Source organism: Branchiostoma floridae, chromosome 15 (assembly GCF_000003815.2).
Source record: "Branchiostoma floridae strain S238N-H82 chromosome 15, Bfl_VNyyK, whole genome shotgun sequence".
Lineage (NCBI taxonomy): Eukaryota > Metazoa > Chordata > Leptocardii > Amphioxiformes > Branchiostomatidae > Branchiostoma > Branchiostoma floridae.
Window position 1 is genome coordinate 5,338,855 of NC_049993.1, and position 21,274 is coordinate 5,360,128.

General features: G+C 39.4%; 1 protein-coding gene across 1 annotated transcript in view; it reads left to right on the forward strand.

The window, feature by feature from the left end:
* LOC118431775 (thioredoxin domain-containing protein 12-like) overlaps window positions 1–21,274 on the forward strand; it is a 99,311-nt gene that overhangs the window by 11,564 nt on the left and 66,473 nt on the right. The window contains exon 2 of the mRNA XM_035843100.1: window positions 17,187–17,247. Coding sequence (XP_035698993.1) covers window positions 17,187–17,247 — 61 coding nt within the window. The remainder of the gene's footprint in view (window positions 1–17,186; window positions 17,248–21,274) is intronic.

Sequence of the window (21,274 nt, forward strand, 5' to 3'; positions counted from 1 at the left end):
AATGCATTAAAGTTCGCCGGGCTTTAATTTCGCGACAGTGGGAAAAAGGACTGTTCGCGGTTGGTTTTAAGTTCGTGGTTGCACCATGCACCGTAGTCTGTTATTGCTATGGAAAAATGTTAGCGGTGGTTTCAAGTTTGCGGTAAACTTTCAACACAAAAACTGCAAAAATAAAACCACTGCAAAAACATCTGCATTTACAGTAATTGGGACCTCAATATCTATGCACATGACAAATTTAAACAAATCTATCAAAAGGATCTAAATCTATATCTGCGAAGAAACAAACATGGACGGAAGCAGTGCTCATGTTGAAGGTCACAAATCTTTTGCACAACTGATGATAATAATAATGAATCTTTAATGATGCAGGCAATAACTATAATACTAGTATTACAGGTAAAATGTGATGATAGCTGGTTCTGTACTAAATTGTAGTCTGAGGAACAGCCAGGAAAAAAATTCATATTCTGGATTATGATTGAATTGCCACCTTGCATTCTGGTATGTTTTCACTTAACCTCCCGGTGACATTGTCTGATTATGAAGTCTAGTTCTGATTAACATTGACAAAGAGAGAGTTGAATAATATATTGAATGTTATGATTAGCATTTGTCTTGTTAAGAGTCTACTCTCACACAAACAACAACGGTTGTCGTTCTTCAGGGTTTTCAGTTTGTTTACATTATCTATATTTCTCATGCACTTTGGGTGTCTGTTTTTATTGATCTGTACATGACACGATCATCACAAAACTCGATACATCCATTGTGGAGGGACGGCCAATCATGGAAACATGACGCGTATAAACGATTTATCGTTTCTAGGAGCGAATTATGCCCCGAGCGCCTACAGTGAAGACTTAACGTATTTTTGGGATGCAGACAGCCCCGATGAATAAAAGGAAATTTGGCTTTGGCTTAGCTTAGTAATCGAGTACTGAAATGTTAGTTATTTGTCATTATTGTAAGAACTTTTGCCAGAGTGTAAAAAATCATTTCAATATCCATCTTTCTGGAGGAATTTCAATGGTTATTTCAGGATAAGATTTTAAATGTCATAAACACCCTACACTGGCTACAGTAACATTAGGTGACTAGTAGCTTATTATCCCCTGTGCTGCAAGCAGTTGCAGAGAGGTTTAACAAGCAAACTTCGACCTTTCACGTCAATGGGAAATTGCCAGGTCCCAGAAGACGTCATTACGGTTAGTGTTAGTCAGGATTGTGGTGTTGTAATGGCAGAGACGTCCAATTAGCCCTTCACACTTTCAGTTATTTCCATATATGCTGCATGTTTACTGCAAATGTCAAGCTGCTTTTTAAAGCTTGAGCCTCAGGGAGATCACGGGAGGTCTGCTTCTTCAACAAATCTGTTCTTGTTCTCAGAAAAAAAAAGTAATAACCTTACGTTTGCAGTGTAGGTTATGTTTTGAAGTGCGTGAGTCTGTGTGTCTGTGAACACAATATCTTGAGAATGCTTGGATGGATTGTTGTGATATTTGGTACGTGGGTATTTATTGATATGACTTTTGGACCTCTAGGCACTCGTAAAGGTGCTGTAGTGAAGCTCCAATTTTGATGTTCTGGACATGCTATGGTCACGATTTTTTATTGGTAGATATTTGCATATTTTGGGCCGTCAGATGATCTAAAATGGGTCCTTCTAATTTCCTGCCAGCACAGTGCAGTGTACAAAATACGTTTCTGAGCAAGATTGCACAGTGTGCAACCTGGAGCAAAAACTAGGTTGCACAACTGAATTTCAAGTTGCACCACTTACAATTCACTAATTTCTGAAAAAAAGGTACAATACATAGTATTACATGTTTGGCTGATATGAAATGGAGCTGCCTCGGTCCATCTATTTATTTGTATAACAAAATCGAGTTCTGAGGCTCAAAATCTAAGTTGCACCCCGTGCAACCTGAGTTTAGAAGTAAGTTGCACCAAGCAAAAAGTGGTTGCAATGTGCAAGTGTGCAAGTGTGTATTTTGCATGCTGCAGTGATACCATCTAATTGCTCTTCTCCTATTCCCCTGCAGAACTGTAGCACTGTTGTTAGTGTACAGGGGATGAGTGATGATAGCAATCCTGTCTGTGTCCAGTATCTTGGCCATGTCCCACTGGAGGGTCATTGTGTCATTATATTAGCAAGTCTAGACAATTGTCCTGACACAGGGCTGACCTTTTATTTTTATTGCTCAGTACAGAAAGTAGACCGAGCTTATCAGCAGTGAGTTGTGTAAGGCCTCAGGACCTATATCACCTAGTTCTCTGGTATTGTGGAACCTGACCAATCAAAACATTGAATAACTGTTTGTGGTCATTTTTCTACATCGACTTCAGCGATATTCACAGCATGTCAGTGTGACTTTTGTTGTGTTTTGGGAACGTCTTGAACTAGGAGCACTTCTCAATCAGACGTCAATGCCACTTGAGTTGTCAGCCGTTTTGTCTTAAAGTTTATGTTCTGCGGCTTGGGACTTTTTGGTAGGTTCCCAAAAACCATTTGACTTCACACATCTTGCTTTTGCATAGTTTTAATAACAATGCCAGAATGTAAAAAAAAAGAATATGTTGAAAATGAGTAACTTTTTACAAGGAAATTGCAAGTTACCAGTATTTGCGATTCACTTGTGAATTGCATTCTGAAAGGAGATTTTTATATTCAAAACATTTGTTGTTTTGGGGCTATTTTTCTGTGATACGCTACCTTTAAAGTAAAGAATTAAACAGTAGAATGAGGAAAAAAGAAGGGTTGAGAGAGTGAGGGAAAACTTGAATCCGTCTGTATTCACTTCCTAAAACTGCATGTACCAAGGCATAAGCTTTGCCCCCAGCTCTGTTTTCAAATTAATCCTACACTAAGGCTACAGTACTACAGTGCAATCTCTTCAAACAAGAAAACCAACAAATTAAATTGGTATGACCTAAGGGCCTGGTCCATATGGATTTTGCAAGGATGATATCCTTAGCTGCATTTGCAATTTCAGTTATTAAAATTTGTACTTAGAATGATGCACAGTCAAAACCTTTCTCAAGATTTTATCACCTTTGCAATAATAGTTTCTAAATACTGTAAATGCATTTAAGTTCACGGGGACTTAATTTTGCGGTAGCAGAAAAAAGGACTTTTCGCATTAGTTTTAAGTTCGCGGTAGCACCATGCACTGTAGTCTCTTAATGCCATGGAAAAATGTTCGTGGTGGTTTTAAATTCGTGGTGAAGTGGCCACCGCCGAAACCGCGAACATTTGTGCATTTACAGTACTCAATCAGATAGGGCAGTACCAGAAACATTTTGACTGTCTTATCACTAGTGTTTCAAGGGCAGCTTGTCTGAAATGACACTGAAGATATGACAAGTTTTACATTGAGAAGATTTTATCAACTTTGCAATAACAACTTGTCTAAGTACTTTATCACAGAAGTTTAAAGGCTCTCTGCTAGCTATGTGCTAGTTTTGCATGGGCTTACCTACAGTGACATTGAAGAACTGCTAAAAACTTAGTTTCAATCAGATAATGAAGATCTGTAGTGCTGCTTTTATGTGGGTAGTTTACCTTCTATGCAGTTCTAAAGGGCTCTAGTAGGTTATAACGGGGGCCACCCTAAGATGCCCCCTGCCTTAAGATGCCCGGATTTTTTGCTGATCTTATTATGCATAAGTACGCCGTGTTTGTTGCCACTGACTATGATGATTAGAAAGGTAAATAAACCAAGTCTAAACAAACAGCTTTTTTTTCTATTAAAATTTTTTTTTACACATATTCACTTCCCTTTTTTCACAATAATGTTGGTAGCGCCGAATCACTGTGGTCACCTGTTACTAGGTATTGGTGGCTCGTATTCATGAATAAACAACCAGTAAAAAACAGCCACACAACTGTCATACACATAAGAAATAAAGCCTCACAAAACACTACAAATATTGGTCTTCAAATGTTTGTTGAGTAGAACTAGAAGACCGGCCATAGAAAAAACAACGTAAGCATCACTGCCGTTGTTTTCCCAGGGAGTGTGGCCCCGCAGGTGGGCATTTTAGGGCGGCCCCCGTTACAACTTATATGGAGTGAGTGCCAGTGAGGTACCTGCTTAAGTTTCAAGGTGAAGTTGGGACACTTCATGTAGAAATGCTTCATGGAAAGGCCACATGTACAGTCTGAAAATAAGCATATTCTTACTACAAGATAATTATACTTTTATTATTATTTGTGTATGTACATATAGTTAAGACAGTCTGAGGCTGCTGGCTGATTATATGACAACCCCATGTACATGTATGCCCACTTTCCAGGCTGAATTCAATTGTTTCTGACATGCCATTTTTTATGCTGAAATGACGTTAAAGGGCCATTATTTTTGTCAATCATCCGATAAGCAACAAGTTACCATAAAACAACAGACTGACGTATGCTGGGCAACCCCTGCATTTTCGTAATGTGAATCCAGAACTGCTTGGTAAAGCAAGACATATCATAACAAGAAATCAAAGTAAACTTCTTAGCTAAATATATGACAATCATGTCCATTTTACATACTTCACCTGTATCTGTTTAGCATCTAAATAGACAGTATAACCACCCTTCAGGGTAATTCAGACACAGACCAGGTCAACTTTTGCATCCTGACAGTCTCTGGTACAACTCAGCCAGAAACAAACTTGGACAAGGACCAGTGGGAACAAACTTGAACACATCAAGACAAACCGACTGAAAAAAATACCGCCATTTCCATTTTGGATCCCACATGTGCCCTTCTACAAGTATTCAGTATGCAGTCCCTTCTTTTCTTACCATTACATCTATCAGACTACATTTGGCCTCTGATGTTTCAATTAGCCCGAGATTTGGGGATTTAGTTGTCAGTTCTGCTGGTTGATTTGCTGCAGGATGATACCCTAATTCCCAAGCTTACAACCTGGAGTATTGTTAATGAGCCCATTAGTGCATCGACTTTCACCCTGTGGCCCTCAGGTCTTACCTGATGTTCGACCTTAACTGATGAGTCAGTGCCCTCACTCTGCACTGGTTCAACTTGTAGACACTAAGGGATAAACTGGGAAATAACATGTGGGTGTGGGGGGCAGGTAAGAAGATAGTAGAGTAAGCTCTGATTCAGAATGAAAATGAAAAGTAAGCTGAGCAAACCCCAAAGGATTGCCCCCAAGGAGCCCAAAATTGACCTTGACCTTTGTTGACTCGTCCCAAAACCTACCCACATATGAAATATCATGACAGTTCATACAGAGGTTCTTAAGTTATACTGATCTAGAATATCTGGAAACACAATAAGGATATATGACATCATTTAGCATGGGCTGAAAAAACTTAATCCACCAATTCCATTAAACTTTGCCCAACATGATTTGTCATTCATCCCTAAGGTTCTCTCACTATTTATGTTTACATATTGTTCTTACTGGCGTGTTCATCTTTCCTATTCTTCTTTTGCTGTCAGGAGCCAATCAGATAGAGCTTAGCACTACTGTAAACCAATCATAGCTTAGATTAGTTAGAACTGCACATTAGCTGTTTAAGCAAAACATGAGTTATTTTTTCCCTGCACACAATACTATTGAGCGAGCCTAAAGAATTATTCGATTAATTACCTGGTAAAAAAAAACAAGCAGATGTATGGGGGCCCCTTTTCCTTGCACACAATAGTATAAACATAGGGCGAGTCTGATGGTATATTATACTCATTTTCATTAATGGCCTCATCAAAAAACAAAGCAGATGTAAGGTTGACAGAAATTAAGTAGGATGGCCACAGGAAGACATTCTGCACTTTCTAGTTCTACCTAATTATATATTTATTGGAATTGGGAAATCAAATGAAAATATTCTTAGAATAGCATACATGTACACTACTCATTAGTATTGATGTCTTATCTTTAAGCTGCACCAGCAAGCATTGCACTGATATCTAAAAGCATTGCAATAATGGGTAGAAATATTGTTGTCCATTATCGCACAATATATATATCACTATTAGTATTGTGCATCCCAACGTATTGGGTACCACTATTAAGATATCGTTTCTGGCAATCAAACAAGATATAAATTGGAACACGTTTGATTTTCCCTCAATGGGAGAGCCTTAGTTGTACTTGCAGTTGGACAGCGTCACTGTAAACGTTACTTGCAACTTTAAGCTTTATTGTACTGTCTTCACGGTAATTGTTATGGGGGTACAAAGTAATAAAAAGTGACATTTCATTTTCCCAACCTTTTAGAGTCTGCAAATATCTTCCAAAGGTCGGAAAAAGTCACTCCAGAGGAATAATAGGGGAAGATATTAGTTCCAAAGCTCACAATTCAAAGCTTCTCAAAGAGCAAATTTCCCGAGAGATTTACGAAAGAGGCTGAGCTGCATTTTAGACCGATGGAAGGCTGGTTATAAAAGTCATGGTGTATTTGAAGAAAGCTTGATGTGTGAAGCATAGCATGGCTTCTAACATGATCAGTTGTTTGGAGGGTGGTTAGAAAAGTGCTCCATCGATTTTTGTCCCTTCGGGGCCTATCTAACTGTGGTTGATGGATGAAAATGATGTCTTTGGTAATGCAGGAAAACTTTGTTGATATCACAATGATGTCTCCGCTGGGTATAAGGCAGTGTCTGGAATTGCCTGAGGTATGCTTCAAGCTACACCTTGAGGTTTTTATTGGTTCCTAAGAAAACAAGAAGAAATAAAACTGAAGGATTGTAATCATACATCATTTAGGGACTAGCTGCAATCAGACATAAAAGCCTCAAGTTGCCCTGGTTCATATTTATTGTTCAGAATGAGAGATAAAAGATCTAGAGTCTATTGCAGAAAGACCATGAAATGTCTGTGCCTAGAATAACCAACACTTAATACTATTCCAAGTTCACCTAAAGTTGTACTACATGTAAATCAGGTGGTTACAGCCAGCCTCAGACTTAGGACTTGAAACTAAGAAAAAGTTTGGGCTGCCTATGTGCCACTATAGAGTGCAAGTGCCATGATTAAACTTTGGTCTGTAGTAAGACTTGGTATTACATGTATTAGAGCCTTTCGATGAGATTGTTGGACTAACTTAGAGGCAGTTTGATTAGTTTTGGTCTGTCCAATGATCTTACCTCAATTTGAACTTGGGTCTGAAATGCATATTACTTGTGATTAGTTTTTGTTAGCGGTACTTACTAGTTGTGCAATAATTAAAAGTCATTCCAAGTGGACCAAGAAGCGCTGGTAGCAGTTTGATGAGTTCCTATCTCTGTTCATCTCTGTAACTGATTGAAGCGCTTGTCTTGCATTGAAAGTTAGAAGCACAGGCTTGTAGAGATCAGATGTTCATCTGTAAAATGAACGAATGAACAAGGACCTTTATTGTACATTTTTCCCCAACTGAGCTAAGTACAAAACATATAAGTATCACAGATCTAATCTAACACAGACTTTTTTTTGCTTGTTGGAAATGGTGAAAATATTAGACTTTATGTTATACCTGTGACGCCAAAATGTTCGATACAGGTGTTCCGGACCGTGTGATAAATTTCCGTATCACACAGGCTCAAAGTTTGTATCACACAGGCTTCCTTCGAGTAGATCGAACCATTTCGAGCGGGCCGAGTGTGTCACAGTTGGCAATTCGAATACCTGTAGCAATAGTCGGTTTGTCTAAATGCGTTGGGAAGATATTAATGGTCACTTTGCCTTGACGACTGTCCTAAGATGAAGGTCATTCAACTCAGTCCATTTTGCATTAGAAATAAAAAGGCCAGAAAGAGCACTCATTCATCTGTGTTCAGCACGCAGGGGACTCCCATGTTGGAAATGATGGATTGATCACGGTCATATCAAAGTACTAATAGAATGGACGGGGGCAAGGTGTAGCCACAGTCTTTGAAGTGATAGAGAATATTTGCATTGAAATTTGCCAGAGAAAGTCTCCAGAATTTGTCTCTGGCATGATGTCTTCTAATATCCATCACTCTTAATTATTAGCAAGCAAGGTAGGAAAGAGCTTATACTAAGTTATCTTCTTTATACAGTGTTACAGTCACATATCAATATAAGTTGCATGCATGTACTACTTCCCTGTCATTGAATTTTGAGACAAACAAAATGTCACCTTTTTCTACTGTATTTTCAAATGCATCATCATCATCCACTGGGTTCTGCATTTTCAGTCTTGGGAATATTCCGTACTTGCTTTTATTTGTGGTACTTGCGTAGTTTTAATCAGATTTGTTTAATTCAAGTAGAGAGAAGACCAGTAACTGCTAACTTCTGTGGTTATTCAGTGCATGAGAAAACAGTGGGACGTATTTCAAATTCAACGAAAGACAAGTTTCGGAACCGCAGGCATCCTTCCAGGAAGGAGCTGCCTTTAATAGTAAGTCGGGAGAAGCCCCAGTTGTGAACGGCCAATTATCTTTTACTGGTCCACCTGTGGTGCCGCAACGGCTGTGTCCAAATCCTCTCAGCTGGCCCAATCGATATCTACTCTTGCAGTTTATCCCCTCATACACATCAATGGCACCGGGGAAGAAGAAAGCTAGCCATTTACGTGCCTCCTCTGAAGATAGGAGCTTTGTTTACGGGGCAACCTTAAAGGTTTACACGTCTTTTGCATTCTCATTTCGTTGCATGGGAGCTTAAAGGTCTTTTGTCTGTAAGTGTAAGACTGGGTATCAGTACGTAGTGGTGATGGTCTCAGAATGTGAAAAATGGTAGAATGGTGCTACCAGCGTCTGCCATGAAGTTTTCAGAAGGCAGATTTATATATTCCTGCGTATCAAATTGCTGTAAACCTGACATCTATGCATTACACTAAAAAAAGGAAAACCCTTTTTGTCTTCTGACAAACAGGGAGCCACATGGTAAAAACAAGTTACAGTATTACGACTACTCAACTGCAAGTCAGAAAAGTAACTCCTATATATTGTTACTTTGAATACTGACATGGACTTACATTTACATATATATGGGATTCATACCTCTAAATTGTTGACAACTGATTAAAGTCTGCTACTTACGTATGTCCCCAGTGTCTGTTAATGTGTGTCACAAGTCTCATCAAAATGATCAGTAGAAGAAGAAGAAATTATATGAATCACTATCAGCAAACTTTTCTGCAGCTCAGAAGATTGATGTCAGGCAAACACATCAGAGTTTCTCTCATGTACATGATACAGTACATCTCTGTCCTGTTATCAGAGTGTGCAAATTTACCTGACAGCCTCGTGAGGTTTTGTGCATTTTATAATTGTGTGCCATTTTCAAGACTAGTCACCAGCAAGCGGACCTAGTTGTGTTCAATACGTCAGATCAGTTATTAGCGGAGCGGTAAATTGCTCATCTAGCGTTAAGACCGTGAAAACGGGGCTGTTTCCCCCTCGGTTTCGCCCAATCGCTCAGTGGGTGGTGGGATGATTACAGAAGTGGCTTTCAAGGATAGCTCAAGGTCATCAACCCAGAAACTTTAATAGGTTGACAGGAAGGCCTCCAGTCCTGTTGTGAAGTGTCAACTGGGTGTTAACAGGAGGTGGGCGATATTGGATACCTTATAGGTGTGATCATATCTCTGCATCAATGGTTCGCTGATGGCCATATGAGATTTATTAGGGTCACCCCAGGACAAATTAGATTGTTTCAATAGACTGGATGATACCATTATGGCTGTTTCATACAGTTTTTATTGGTACAGATGTCTATAAAGCTGGTATTGGGTTTTAAGAAGCATGGCATGACATGACTTTGTGAAGTTTGTCAGTTCACCTTTTATGATTGTATTACAGTAGTTCTATGAAGTCCCATAACAGCTACAATCCTTTTACTATTAGGAAAATTGGTTGTTGGATGTCTGGATGGATGAGGCTAAGGTGAGTATTTCACCATAGGTAGCATTTTTAACATGGGTACATTGTAATTTTGTGACAGTGTCTCATCTTGTAAAGGCCCAACTACTGTATATCCCTTCAATTTTTAACTTGTAGTGCAGTATGGTACTGTTCAATGAAATTGTCATGAAACTAGTTCTTACTGCCTGAGCAAGAGGCTCAAGTGAGAAACCCTGGAAAATTTCTGATGCAAAGTTCATACTTCCAATTTGCATCCCTATTCAACTGTAATGCGCATGTACTCATCAGATGCAAAAAGCATATCTCATATGTATGGATAAAAGGAGTTAATGCGTGTAATGCCTACAGATTGAAGCCGTTCTTGTATTCTGGATAATGGAATACGGGGAAAAAGAAATGGCCAGGGAGTTTTTGGAGTTTCACTTGCCAACTACTCCAATGCACTGCCTAAAAGGTTTTTGCAATCTCATCGGATGTAGTATCTTTCCCATATGAATAGCCTTATCTTTCTGATTAATACATTGTCTACTTGCAAGTCCCATGTTTATCGACAAGTGCTTTAGGTAGGTGTGGGTTTTCCAAGAAACACACTTTGTCTCATAAAACTATATTCTCTATACACTTTAAGCAATATATCCCAACACACACAGGGGACACTGGCAATAAAACTTTGTTACTGCTGCTTGCTGAAAGGTTTTGCAGCCCTAAGGATAGTCCTAATACCCAATGCTATGTTTTTATAGGTTATGAAAAGGCTTTCTTTAAATGCAGTTATAAATACTACTGGGAAAAGATGAACATGTTTAAAATCCTCCATTAGATGCTGGAAAGCCATGCAATCTGCAATGGAGCAAAATATTACTGTGTCTTTTTACACACAGCGTTGGCAGTAAGCCGAAAAGTTTAGGGCCAGTGTGGGAATGCATAAAAGCAATCCAACATTTAGTTGCCACCCACGAACAGCGAGTGCTCGTAAGCCTCACTAATTACAGGGCCTGGTGATAACCCATAGAGAGCAGGAGCAATTTATGTTCACTCAGTGTTTCCCTTATCTCGAAATTATGACTGTTCTCCCCGCTGACTCCTTTTCCTGATCGCACACTTTTCCACACTAATGAATTTCTACAGACAGGTTTCTTGGCTTCCGTTGATAAAGTGTGTGAACAGACATTGGATTTAAGGAATATACATATATGTGCAGGAAAGTTTTGGATATCCAGCAATCTGCATTCCAAGTTCATTGGCCAAATATTGACCAAATCATCTACCAAACACCTCAAAATCACCGTATTTATACTTTAAAAATCCGAAGAGTTTTGTCAATAGTGAAATATTGAGACATTCTCTTTGTCATAAGATGGAGATGACACAGACACAGGTGACCAGGCTTTTAGCTAGGATTTTATAGTACTTTTAAACTTACTGGTGAGTCGCGATAAGTGACTAGTATTGTAGGGGGGTCTGAGGCCATCCACCTTCCATGGTGCAGAGTTTTTGATGATTTTAAGTTAAAACAGTGCATTCTAAGGTATTCCAAGAGGCAAAAATACTGTTACAGAGGTCACAGTAGAAGACTGTGACCACAGATGACCTGGTACCATCCCTGGTCAATCAGAATTTCGTGCTTGGCAGAGGATTTTCTCCCCAATGTAAGAGCGTCCAGGGGCATCAGATTTCTTGTTATTCTAAGAAAGGTGCATCCAGATGACGCATTGTCGCATGCCTGGCTAAAAGCCTGCAGGTGACTGTTAGTAAGGTTAAGATACAAATGTTGTTTGCCAGAACAAGTCAGCTATCAGCTCTGCTCCTACCAGGTCTAAACATAGCTTTGAACCACTGTCCATCATGTCTATCACTTTTCAATACATATCTGCGACCAGTAAAGGGAAATGACATATGTCATACACTATCAACATTTTTCGATAGCTTTGGATGTACAAGTGTTTTCAACATCCAGAGAAGTTGCCAGATACAACTTTTGGCTGCTCCTCTGCTGTTACTTCTGTTGTCCTTTCTTGCCAGGAGGTAATGAGCTTATCTTTTGAAGGTAATGTGTTGGCAAGCCAACCCTAGGCTGCCTCTCCGGCGGGCTTGATACAATCGCTCACCGCAGCATCCATCACCTAACCGCTCGCGGAACACTACCTGCAGTTCATTTCAAGCGTATCATGATAGAACATTGATAAGCTTTTGTACTTGCAGGCTAGGACATTCATTTTCCTCGGGCTGCCACGAATTGTACTATGTAGTTCCACTGGTTGGAATTAGTGGGAACAGAAAGATATGTGGTGCATTACGGAGGTGTCACAGACTGCCTTTCTTTCAATGTTTAAAGCTTAGCAGACATTTTATATTCAAAGAATGATTTATACCGGAGGGATAAAATGTTTCTAGAGGGACCAAATTGATTTGTTGGTTGCAGGCCTGTTGTAGTTTACCTGAGGGCAAAGCAAGCAAATCATAAGAAACATCTGATTTGTATTCCAGCAAAAGCATGGAGTGCATGGAATTGCAGATGTATAACAAAGTTATTGAATAATGTAGTAAATATTCTATCACTGTTGGAAATCTATTCTGTCATCTCTGAAGGACATTCCCAAACTGTCATTAACTTCCGTTTATATAGCCTGGCGACTTTTACAACTTTTGGTGCTGCTTTTTAGTTGTATCGTTAAACATGCGATGTTGTTAAAACCTGCTATATCATAAACTGTGGATGGCTTTGACTCATCGTTACTTTATAAAACCAAGAGTAATGATGTTCCAAACCTTACTGACATCAATCAGGTTTTACTATGTGATAGTATATGGCCTGGAGGTGTGGTCGGACATTCACACATTTTGCTGAGCTTGAACACAAGTTCAGGCCTTGAAACAGTGTTTTACAACTTGTCTTGGTATTGAAAAGAAGTGAGGACCTCATAACAACCAACAGGACATGTCTCCAATGCAGATAAGGCATCAGAAAGAAAAAGGATTGGTTGATAAATACATTGATTAATAGATTGATTAAAGAAAAGATGCCTATGGGTAAACACATACACACTCCTCCATGTGGTGGCATTTGGCTATAAAATGGAAATGGGATGCTCTCTGAAGAGATCAAACTATCCAGAAGAACTATTCAGACTGCCTTTTCCTTTGCTGGGAGAAAGGTGCAGTAAGTAATGTCCTTGGTGCTGAAACACCTGCTATTCTTAACACACAAGAAAATAACTGTTATGGATGCTCTTCATCAATACACCTGCTTTTGATCAAGTAAATTCAGTGTTAGATCATGATATTTCATAACATAGAAAATATAATTGATTTGCATTTAGATGTTTTTTTCTAGTGAGCAAGAATGAATGTATATAGCAGGCTGTGCTACTTCAATGTATGGCAAATGAAGACTGGAATGAGAATGAGGGGCTACTCTCTGTTATGCCCTGCTATGCACCAATACATCTCTCTACAGTGGAGGTCAAATTGAGGTGGAATAAGTCTGCATTATCTGACTTCCTGTGGGAAGTGTTTGGCCTTGACACATACCATAACAGCAGCTTACACCAGAAAACCATGCGTCCGCTCTGGATGAGAGACTGCCCATTACAGTAATTTAGAATTATTGAAGTGACGTCTGTTCATCCATTAAGGAAATGTCCTTTTCAGTGTGCATGTGTCCCCATTACAGTGTAACATGCGATCCAAATAAACATCTATCAAGACAGGAGGGGATTTTCTGCTGAGGTTTTGAATGGTACTATCTGTGTTCACAGCTTGGGATGCCAGCTATATAGGGCCTTCTTCCCTGTTTTCCTACTGTGTTCGTAAATGTGTAATTCTTTTTTTGTGCGCCTTATGACTCCTTTATGTCTATTTAGTGTACAAAAATGTGCCTTATGACTCCTTTATGTCTATTTAGTGTACAGAAAGTGCACGTTGCTAAACAGTTTTTCCATTTCTCTGCACAGATAGAGTTTTGCACGTCTAGCCTCATACATTTTCATCATGTACTACAGTTTTCCAATGGAAGTCTTTCCCTCAGGGAATAGCTTGTTCCTTGTATAGTAGCATAACTGCAGGGCATAACTGTAGAATAGGCCAGATTTACATTCCATAGAAAATTCTAGATCTATATAATAATAATAATAATAATAATGGTTTATTTCACAGAAGCATTTCGCAGCCTTTAGACTGAATTGCACACTCCTTTCACATGAGAGTCAAAATCGACTGTAGGCAATACAATTGATTAATATACAGCTGGGTAAAATCCTATACAAGTCTTTTTGTGTGTGTTTAACTTTCTTTGAAACATTTAATGGTTTAGATATACAGGAGTGCTTTAGACACATTTGTTGGGGGTGATGGACATATGTGACCTGGTAGAATTATGTTGATAGGTGTTATAAAGAGAATCAGTCTGAAGATGTTTTAGCCCGAAATCTTTGTCAGAAAATGGAGGGGTTGAGAGATCAAGGACAACCTGATGAATGGGGAAACAGTAATTGAAGTGAAAGGTGAAGGAAATGTCAACAAACGGTCCTTGCTTCCACTTAATGAGATTTGAAAATGGAACAGTGCGCCACATATACTGACCCTTTTAGCTCTGTGCTTTCATTCATGTATTAAGCCAGAAGGAATATTGCAGAAACAAAAGCCTGCTAATGTTGAAGTGTAACAAAGTCGTTGAATTAAGTTACAGGGACCTTACTTAGCCATCCATATAGTACTGCTACTTTGACTTCGTCACTATTCTAAGAAGTGAAGCAAGCTCAACTGTTCATTGAATTAATTTGAGCTAAACTTGTGGTAGAGCTGACTTTTTCTTTTGCTTTGTTCACCTTCTTGTCAGTGTTCTCACAGTTCTAGTATCTGAATAACTGTCTTCTATATTACCTTTGCTTTGTACCTAATATCTACAAATTGGAACATCTCTGCTTGAACTAGATTATCCACCCATAGGAAGTCCTAGTTATTTTGCACTCCAGTTGTGAAGAGACATATCAGTGCTTACACATGATGGCTTTCCCTCCTCACATCTCTTACACATATGTCCCACGCAGCTTGTAACAGATAGTTTGCCGGAAGGAGCCTGCTTGGATGTGATTCAGTGGTTTCTATTACCTGGGGTTCATTTGTCAGAATCAGCCGCATGCATGAAGTTCCTGAGAGGCCTCAGAGGCTGAGTGAAATGCTGTTATGAATAAAGGAGTTTCTTCCACAGGCTTGCACACTCATTCCACATTGACCTCGCAGTAATCGGTCTTGCACCATGGCTCATGTACCAAAGTAAGGTCTGCAGTGATAGTGCGTGGGCAAAGTCACAGACTATTAGCTGTAAAAGAGACCATGTCTGCACAACTTTAGAAGTTGTGGACCTGTGATAGAGTCAGAAATCTTTTTCTTTTCTATTATAGCTTACGAGAAGTTTCTTCTTTGAAAATTGTCCATGAAAGTCTCTTTTTTTCGCATTGGCAGGTACAACATTGTAGCTATGAAGTGGTCATTTACTGCACATGATGCTTACAAACATGAGAAAAACTTGTGGATAGCTTCCTTGCATGTACAAACTGTTATTTTCCTGAATGGTAGCAGTTCACAATAAGTCATTCCAAGGGCTGGTGGAAGTTCACTGATGAATTTGGAGACCAAAAGGTCAACATGAAGGCAAACTACATTCATAAAGGTTACTCAGTGTTACCCTTCTGCTCCACCTTGCCATGAGCGCTGTCATGAACTGCCTCTGCAGTGAGAATGTCTGAACCAAAGGGCTTGCTGTAATCAACACAGGATGAACTGTTTGCCATTTGGCCTTGAACTCTAACCACGGGGAATTGACAATTTTACTAGATTTATTGGAGTTGTAGGCTACATTTTACATGAAGCAGTCATATGAGACTAGTCAAGGCCAGCCTCTGTTGTAACGGTAACCCTGGCCTACTTTCACCTGTAACACTAGTCCACCTAGGCCTTAATCTGCGGGTAATCCGTTTCTTGTATTGGTATTTTGGTCAAGTCGACGGATTGGGTTTTCAAAATGCAATATTTTAGAAACATTACACTTTGAAACCACTGTTCATCGACATGTCCCTTACTTCCCTGTGTTTGAAAGCAACAGATATAGGTCACCCGGTGGATAAAGGTGAACTTGCGTTATGTGTGTGGGGTTGTTAATGTGCTGTTGGTGTGGATATCTTAATACATGGAGCCAATGGCTTTAACGTTAGCTCTTACTTTAGACCTTAGGTCCTACAAAAGGCTTGAAGGACTTCAACTTCAACCTTAACAATAACCTGAACCTGAGTCTGAATTTTTTTCTCTCAATTTGTACTGCTACCCATTATAAATCATAGCACACCACAGAACATTATAATCTATTTTACACGTACATGTAACATGCATTGGCATAATACCGGCCGTAAGACTTATACCGGCCGATAAAAATAATGGAATTTAAAGAGATCTACACATGCAACAATAGTTATTTCTGATGTATGCACACTTCAGACATCTAGGTGTCCAATACATCATTTACAAAGCATCGATAACAATGCATTCGAAGACAACAAGGCCAAAAGTTTTCAGGTCATTTTCGGGGCAGGCGAGCTCGTCGTGGGACAAACACACTGTCACGTTCATCGCCAGATTTGTAGATAATAATCACATGTGCTCACGGCACAAGACGAGCATGATTCAACAGCAATCTTGAATTTCTTTTGGTGACCTACAACTCGTGTGAAAGTGTGAGGAACCGTTGCATTATCGCCCGGATCTACGGCTGAATGGGTCAAATTGAACGTACGCCGCCATTTTCCTGCCATTTTTAATGCTACGCCAGCAGTAAAGTTTTACGTCATAGCGGCTGTGACGGACCAAAATTAAATGAAAATTCTTGTCAGTATACGCCCATTTTCTCATGACTTTTTGTATACTCATGCAGGTTTTTGTTTTGTGCAACTACTAACAGGAAAGGAAGGAACAACAGAGGATGTATAAAGGTACATACCGGCAGTTAATTGTGCCGTGTTTTGTTCGGCCGGTATTATTGCACCCCCTTCTAACCACGCGCTCGTTCTCCGTGCAATTCCGCGGTGTGTTCCAATTACGATATTATGTTTTTAGCAGGACCAGAGAGACAAAATAATATACACAGAAGAAGTGGCAAAGGTAAGCTGTAACAGCAACATGTAACTGGAGAAAATGATGCATTGATCATTTGCCAAATTAGCATTGCTTGAGAAATTGCAGTAAACCGGCCGGTATTATGCCAATGGATGTTACAATGTATTGACCTATAGAATTTAATTTTTGTGTGACAGAAATGAATCTTTAAGACTGATGGCATCTTTTTGTTCTTTTCTGCAGGCTTTGGTGACAACTTTGCCTGGAAGGACTTTCAGAGTGGCTTGCAAGAAGCAAAAGAAACGTAAGTACCTCCCTTAATATTGACAATACTACAGTAACTGTTACAGATTTAGAAATGTTTCTGACTTTCTTCTGTATTGAAAAATGTTTTTAAAGCCGTGAAGAGTACTCTACTCTTGGTTCTCAAGCTGTAGAAAAGAGATAGTGACTGCTATTAGAGTTGTCCGTGCACACCACACTTAGGGTTTGATCTTGATTCATGAAAAAAGATGAAACTCGGTCAAAAACAGAATGATCCTAACACTGTCATTTTTTTTATAGCAATAATAAGTATGATGGAAAGGGGTCAACAGAAGATCTTGGCAGGGGCATCTAGAGTGTGCTCTAGTCAGCATAAAGTCAGAGGAGGGATCTAACTTAAGTCAGTTTTCTTGTGTAAGGGCCCGTTTGCCTTGATCAGGTTGGATAGGTCTTCAAAGATCTTCTAAGCAACAGAGACAATTTCAAGTTAAGCAATTGTCTCTGGGGCAAAAGCAATCTTCCACAGGGCAAAGGGTGATTTGTTCTCGTTTGATTTTTACACCTTAGCTGACCCCAATCAAAGTAAATGCTAATGACGTAATTTACCACCCTGTGATTGTCCACACTCCGTCCTGTGGATCTAATTTTCTAGGTCGTTGCTCATTCACCTGTCCTAAGTGTCCCCCCTCCCCAGCCAATAGTGTTTAATGGTGATGTGTTGTTCTCACAGACCTCAAACATCTCAGCAAAAACACTGATGATTATCTCTTTAAGAGGCAATTAAGGTTGGGCCTTTGGTAATCCCCTGACATTGCCTTTACTTTGCAGACCACAGCAGAAAGGCACAATAGGATAATGACCTATTAACATATACATTGCAGTTCTGGCAAAGTGCTGATGAAAAGGGGTAACTGTGAAATGAACCTTAAATGATCAATTTCCCTTTTAATCAGAGGATTTTGTCTTTAATTCGGGCCTATTAGGGTCAGTAGTTTTTTTACCCTCTTAAGAAGTGGACCATGATAGATGATAAGGTATAATCTGTGGAAAAACTTTTTATTTATGTTTGCAAACATTGTAATTTTCACAACTGTATCAATGACTCTGTTCATATTCCAGCTTTCCATCAATATTGTGAAATTTTGGGGTCTTTTACAGAATCCTGCTTTTATGGGATATTTTTTATTTCCAGAATGATACAATTTTGTATCTGAAAATAATTTTACCAGTTTGGTAAAACATAGGATATTTGAATTTTCTTTTACATAATCAGTTATGAGATTACCAGTTTCGTTCTGTACAGAGAACTCCAATATCCAATACAATTTTATGTTTAAGAATTCATATGGATTGTATTATACAATTACAAATAATTGCACAGGAAAACAAGGGTTCTTCTGCAACGCTATTTCAGATCAAAACTTTAAGGAAAGTTAGACTTCTTGCAACATTGCTTGGATATGTGTCATGTATGATATCAGTAGTCAGTAGTCAGTAGTGTAATCATTACCGCTTTGTATAGTTATGCCACAGTTCCCACTTCTGGGGCTACCAGGAGACAGCCACATAACTCAACCTACAAAAAAAACTACTGTTGTCCCCAGGAGTTTGGATTTATTTATAGCTTTCTGACAAGAATTTCTTTCATGTAGCCAAGTCCTGGGTTGTTGCCAGCTTTACGTTACAGTCAACCAGGTCCATGCCTGCCCGTGGAGATGAATTCTGAGGAAGCGGTTCCTAGCTAGCGCAACCTTTCTTTCTTATGAACTGCACGGCAATGTTGACATGCATAGCCATGCACAGCACAGCCAAGCCACGATCTGCCCACTGTAAATCTCTAAAAGTACAGAGGGTATCAATTTGGATACACATGGGTGAGAACTGCCGGAAAGATCAGTGATTAATTGGGCACTACTCTTTGCGGTGCGTGTGCGGGAATGGTAATGAAAAAAAGTATCTAGCTCCAGGCTTAATTCGTACTTCCAACTAGCGTAGTGAACACCCGAGTAGATAGTTTTTAAAAGCCCCCTGGTCCAGCTAAAGGCTATGAAAAGTTTGATACAATCATTGATTAATGAGAAGAGCACATAGTTTGGGACACAAATCTTACTTCAAAATCTGCACGTAAAAAAGTGTAATTGATAGCAATGTAGATAGCTGCTGGCTGTGAAAAGTTTAATGCTATAAACAATGAGTCAGTAAGGGTACTAAAGGATGTGAATCTTCAAAATCTGCATGGAAAAAATATGTAATGGGAACGCAGTAGTTTATGCCTGAAAACCCCCTGGACTTGCTAGAGGCCAAGAAAAGTTTGATACTATGAACAATGACTGTATAAAGCATGTGGCTTGGGACATAAATCTTGATTCAAAATCTGCAAAGAAAAACAATGAAAAACAGACTATATCATGTTTAAAAGCCCTTGGGAACCCCACAGTCAGTAAAAAAAGTTTGATGTATTTCTTTCTAGGTGTTGGAAATGACAACAGGATTTTCAAGAAAAATGAGAGACTACTTTCTGTTGGACAGAAGACCATCACTGGTACCCTCCCTGTTCAGAATAGCCAGATCAATGCAGTAGTCCCTATTTTTTGGTCAGAAAAATATTCCTGGATAAAATGAGTTGTAGAAACCTCGAGCTCTATCCTCAGTTCCAGTGTCCTGTCAGGGTAAGCCTTGGTCAGACGGTAACCGGTCGTTTCGTTACATCGCCTTTTCGTTACAGTCGATTCGTTACATACGAAGTCATTTCGTTACACATGGGAAGGTCATTTCGTTACACATGGGAAGGTCATTTCGTTACACTTGATTATTATCCTATCTTGGTCGCATGTTAAACGGTATAAGTGTTTTCCTGTTATCTTGTTCAGGTTGATCTTCCTTGGTTGACATTAGAGACGTGACAGAACACTCAATCTTACGTTTGGTTTTGGTTATTGTTTGTTTTTTATCGTTCGGTTTTGTTCCGTTCCGTGATACCAATAGACACATATCATTCATCCTTAACACGTCCCTGTTTCTCATATCTCTCTACTAACACTGTTCAATGTTTCTATATCTTCAAGAAAGGGTATTCGATTAAGTTTTTACCGGAGAAATGCGAATTTCGGGAAAGGTAAGTCAAATCATGTGTGGAAGATGTACCATTTAGAAGAACGTTGCTGTAATGTATCTTGACCCGACTTTGCATTGAATCTTTCATATTCATATTCAGTCAAAAATACACAACAAGACTATTGTACCATTTGGGTTCCCCACCGACCTTTGTCCTGTACACTATTACGGTATTCACTATTACAGTACTACGTACGTGGTGGGAGGAGGACAATGAACCCTTGCATCATGCAATGCATGACGGTCTAGCATCAGTTCTCGACAAAGAAAAATATTTGTGTGCGTTGTAAGCTGCTTGGTTGTAGGAAATGTACGGAAACATTATATTTTCTCCTTCTAAACTGGCACAAACTGTCCATAGGTTTCTGTCCATACCATGTAGAAGTAGAAGAACATCTGCTATGTCGCAATCACATTTGCCGCACAGGCTGACGGCATAACCCACGCCAAAACAAGCGACGCGGGCGCCATTTTGAATTATATTCAGCGTGAAAGACGGTGCTAAGTTTTAAACTTTCAGCGTAATTTGTGGACACAAGTTGTACACAAGAAGGTGAAGAGTTTATCTCTCCCATATTTACAGTAGTTCTAACTCAGAACTATGAAACGAACGTCTTATTTTCAGCATGTAAGCGGTGTTGTGTTTGCCACGGTTCTAGTCATGAAAATTCCCCGCTTTATTTTTGTTGTAAGCCTATTGCTGTTACAAATTCCATAGCATTCCTTGTATTTGTAAAGACCAATACGAGTACTACTCAGGTAATGTATCTTGACCCGACGTTGCATTGAATCTTTCATATTTATATTCAGTCAGAAATACACAACAAGACTATTGTACCATTTGGGTTCCCCACCGACCTTACGGTATTCACTATTACAGTACTACGTACGTGCAAGGAGGTACGTGGTGGGAAGGAGGACAATGAACCCTTGCGTCGTGCAATGCATGACGT